Source organism: Rhincodon typus, chromosome 26 (genome assembly GCF_021869965.1).
Source record: "Rhincodon typus isolate 14 chromosome 26, sRhiTyp1.1, whole genome shotgun sequence".
Classification (NCBI taxonomy): Eukaryota; Metazoa; Chordata; class Chondrichthyes; order Orectolobiformes; family Rhincodontidae; genus Rhincodon; species Rhincodon typus.
Window position 1 is genome coordinate 1,073,118 of NC_063357.1, and position 4,283 is coordinate 1,077,400.

The window sequence follows — 4,283 nt, forward strand, 5'->3', positions numbered from 1 at the left end:
GGGAGTTGGAGTGCGGGAGTGTGTTGGGGGGAGAGTGGTGGCAGTTAGGGTGAGGATTGAGTTGAGGATTGGGGGAGTGTGTTGGGGGGAGAGTGGTGTCAGTTAGCGTGAGGATTGAGTTGAAGATTGGGGTGATGATTTTTTGGCTCTGCCCTCAGGGTAGCACTGACCTAAAGATTTTCCCATCTCTCTGCCCAGGAATGTTTGGTGGATATTGAAAGAGCACAAGGACACAATTATCCCCATGAGCTGCTACATAAAATCCTGGCACGTCGCACAGCCTGCTTACAGCATTTGGGACAAGCTGATGGAGCCTCTGATCTCAGGAGCGGAGAGAAGCTGGGTGTCACAGCCATGCCCAGGATCCAGACCAAGCCCACAGATGGAGGGGCTGCCTGCAGACAGACTAAAACCTCAAAAATTCTGTGCAATATATCTCCTTCCATCGCCGTGCGGTTCAACAGTTCCCAGGGCCGCCATTTCGTAGCGACTGAGGAGCTGAGGCCAGGACAGGTCCTGCTTCAGGAGGAGGCCTTTGCAGCTGTGCTGATCCCAGAGGGAGCCAGAAGGGAGCTATTCCCCAATGAGGATGTGTACTGTCACCACTGCCTTGAGCGGACTGAGTTCCCCGTGCCCTGCCTGACCTGTAGCTTCAGCAGTTACTGCAGTGAGCTGTGTCGAGAGTGTGCCTGGAACCAGTATCACTGGCTAGAATGCAGTCTTGGGGGTCTCCTCCTGGCACTGGGCACATTCAGCCAGCTCGCACTCCGCACTGTGCTGCTGGCAGGTATGCACGAGGTAGAGAGAGCAGAGAAATTGGAGAGTGGAGCTGGCCAAAGGCCGAGTGGTGAACACAGTGTGAGGGTGAACCCAGACCACAGAGTGGAACTGAGCAGTTGTTCTAGGACTTCAGGGGCTGGTGATGGGGTGCCCAGAGATTCTCAGAGCCGTTACCAGATGATCCACAGTCTGCTGACCCACACCAAATGGCAGACACCAGAGCACCGTTTCCTCTGTGGTCTCACCGCAGCAGCTGTGTGCCAGGAGATCAGACGATTGGGACTGGAGTCGCAGTTGGTCAGTGAGTGTCTGGAGCTGGATACAGTTAGTGAGCAAGACCAGGGACTGAGGATACTAGGAGTGGCACTGCTCCGACACCACCTCCAGCTGGAATGTAATGCTCAGGCTATCACTGTATTCAGAGATACAGGTATGTACCAGGGTACAGGATGGCCTGGGAACCTGCCCTCCAATGACACCATGAATGGGACTTGTAATAGAGCGTACTGCTTAGCCAGTGTGGGAGCAAGCTGCACAGATCGGGAGATTCCCGGCTCTGGCTGTACTCTGTGCATTGAATCAGAGAATGGTTACAGTGTAGGAGCAGTTTGTTCAGCCTACTGTATCCATGCTGGCTGTCTGAAGAAGCAATGTACCTACTGCCCTATCCCCTCAACCTTTGCCCCCAATTCCGGCAGATTATTCAATTCTCGTTTGAAAGTCTCAATTGAACCTGGCTCCAGCATACATTCAGGCAGCACATTCCAGATCCTAACCACTCACTGCATAAACGGTTTATTTTAACGTGTACCCTTTAGTTGTTTTGCAAGTGAGATTCAATGTGTGCTGTCTGATTCCTGATCCTTGTGCCAAAGGGAAAACCTTTTTCTATATCTCTCCACTCAGAGCGTGGTTCAGGTAATAGTGACACTCAGCACCCTGAAATGGAGAGGTGCAAAAACTGGCACAAGATCCCTTGCTGATGCCAGGTGTGTTACATGGTCCGGTGAGCAGTGCCAGATCCAACAATCTTCATTCCCTGCCGTTTTCCTGCATTGCATAGATCCATGCATAGCAATGGCTTCCAGAGTCAGTGGTCAATCTGCCCGGATGTCAGTCAGCGTGCACAGACTCTCTGCTTGGTTGTGTAGCCATGCAGCTTAAAGGAAACATTACCCAGGATCCTGTGCATCTGGTTGTGCCTGGTACTTCCTCCAGTTTTCCTTTGACTTTGTGACAGCTTTCTGCTGAAGATACCCAGCTTAAAGCACTTGTTCTGTTGCAGGAGTTGGACATTCCCATGTGGCAGAGATGGAAGAGGTCAGGATTGCAACTGCCTTTTACTCTACAGTCAGTCTGCTGAACCACTCCTGTGAACCCAACACCAGTATCACATTCCAAAACACCACCATCACTGTGAGAGCATCCCAGCACATCCCAGCAGGCCAGGAAGTGCTGCACTGCTATGGTAACTCTAATAGTCAGCTCTACCCCTCCATACCTCCCTCCCTCTGCCTTCTCCCTGCCCTCTTTCTCTTTTCTACTCTCAAAACAACACAGATAGGTGGGAAAGTCAGGTCTGAGTGGGCTCAAGGCAATTATAGAGTTTAGTGAGTGTACAAAGATGTGGCAAATAGAGTATAATATGGGAAGATGTGAAATTGTTGATTTTGGCAGAATGAAGAATAAGCATTGTCTAAATGATGTGAGGTTACAGCTCAAAGCAGAGCAATTTGAGTGCCCTTGTATATCAATATCAAAAGGTTAGTCATAGTAAGTAATTGGGAAAGGTAATAGAATATTATCATTTTACTAGGGAGGTTGTCCTTCAATTATACAGAGCACTGCTGGGAACACATCTGGAGTACTGTGTAGAGTAGTAGTCACCGCATTTCAACAAGAATGTACATGTATTGTAAACAGTTCAGAGATGGTTTCCTAGATTAATACCTGGAATGAGCATGTCTTATGAGGAAAAGTTGGACAGCCTAGGCTTGTATCCACTGGAGTTCAGAGAAGTAAGAGGTGATTTGATTGAAGTTTAGATTACTGAAGGGTATTGGCAGAGAGGGTGTTCCCTTTTTTTCATTCATTCACAGGATGAGTGTCCCTGCCTGGGCCAGCATTTATTGGGCAGTTGACAGTCAACCACGTTGCTGTGGGTCTGAAGTCGTACATAGGCCAGACCAGGTAAGGATGGCAGATTTCCTTCCCTAAAGGACTTCAGTGATCCAGATGGGTTTTTCTGACACTCGACAATGGATTCATGATCACTATTAGATTCTTAATTCAAGATTTTTATTTATTCAAGTTCCACCATCTGCCGTGACAGGTTTTGAATCTGTGTCCCAAGAGCATTACCTGGGTCTCTGGATTAACAGACCAGTGAAAATACCACTAAGCCATTGCCTTCCCCTTATGAGAGAATCTAGAACAAGGGATCATTGTTAAAAATCAGGAGTCAACCAATGGAACAGAAATGAGGTGAAACTTTTTCTCAGGGGGTCATGGGTCTTTGGAACCCTCTGCCTGAAAAGGTGATGCATGCAGGTTCTGTGAATATTTTTAAGGCAGACAGAGGTGGACAGGTTCTGAGGAAAACTTGAAACAGGTTGAAAACGTTAACTGTTTCTCTTCACATTTACTACCAGACCTGCTGAGTTTCTCCAGCATTCTCTGTATTTGATTCAGATTTCTAGCATCCAGGTTTTGCTTTTATTCAAGTGGATGGGATCTTGTTAAATGGCAGGGTGAAAGGTTATCAGCAGTTGATAGGAACGTGGATTTGAGATTACAGTGAGAACAGCCTTGATTTTATCGAATGAAAGGGCAGGTCTAAGAGGTCAAGTTGTCTTCTCCTTCAAATTCTCACATTCTTTCCCCAATCTTTCTGTCTCCCCTCCAATATCTCTGTCCCTTCACTCTCTATTGTCCCTTCTGTCATGTTTCTGCTTCCCCAGCGGTGCTAATGAACTGTCTCTCTGCTGATTCCAGGCCCACACTTGAGCCGGATGGCAGTGAGAGAACGACAGCGGGCCCTGAGATTGCAGTATTTCTTTCACTGTCAGTGCACTGCCTGTGTTCGTGAGGAGGGCAGTGTTGGAATGGACTCTGTGCTTGGCCAATTCCTCTGCTCTCACTGTGGGATGGAGTTACAGGTGAGGAGAAGACAAATAGTCGGGGTGGCACTGGATTAGTTGTTTTCGCTTCACTGACCATCTCTCCTGCTGCACTACACACGGCTTCCTGTAGTAAATTCCACCATGGGGCATCGTTCCTGTCTGAGCAATACCGATCGGGCACCGGGGCTCAGTGACCAATAACTGGTCACAGATGGAATTTAAGCCAGTGACAATGGAAATTGGTGAGGCATGTTTAATGTGGATTCTCTGATTGTGCTGGGTTTTACCGCTTCTCTTTCTGCTCTCAGATGAAGCCCTTAGATTGCTGTCTGAATGTCAGCAGCTGGCTCACACCCTCCTGTCTGACCAACACCCATTGCA

General features: G+C 48.3%; 1 protein-coding gene across 1 annotated transcript in view; it reads left to right on the forward strand.

The window, feature by feature from the left end:
* The window catches only part of smyd4 (SET and MYND domain containing 4), a 12,622-nt gene that overhangs the window by 2,056 nt on the left and 6,283 nt on the right, over positions 1-4,283 (forward strand). The window contains exons 4-6 of the mRNA XM_048612316.1: positions 199-1,210; positions 2,066-2,248; positions 3,775-3,938. Of these exons, the coding sequence (XP_048468273.1) occupies positions 199-1,210; positions 2,066-2,248; positions 3,775-3,938 (1,359 nt within the window). The remainder of the gene's footprint in view (positions 1-198; positions 1,211-2,065; positions 2,249-3,774; positions 3,939-4,283) is intronic.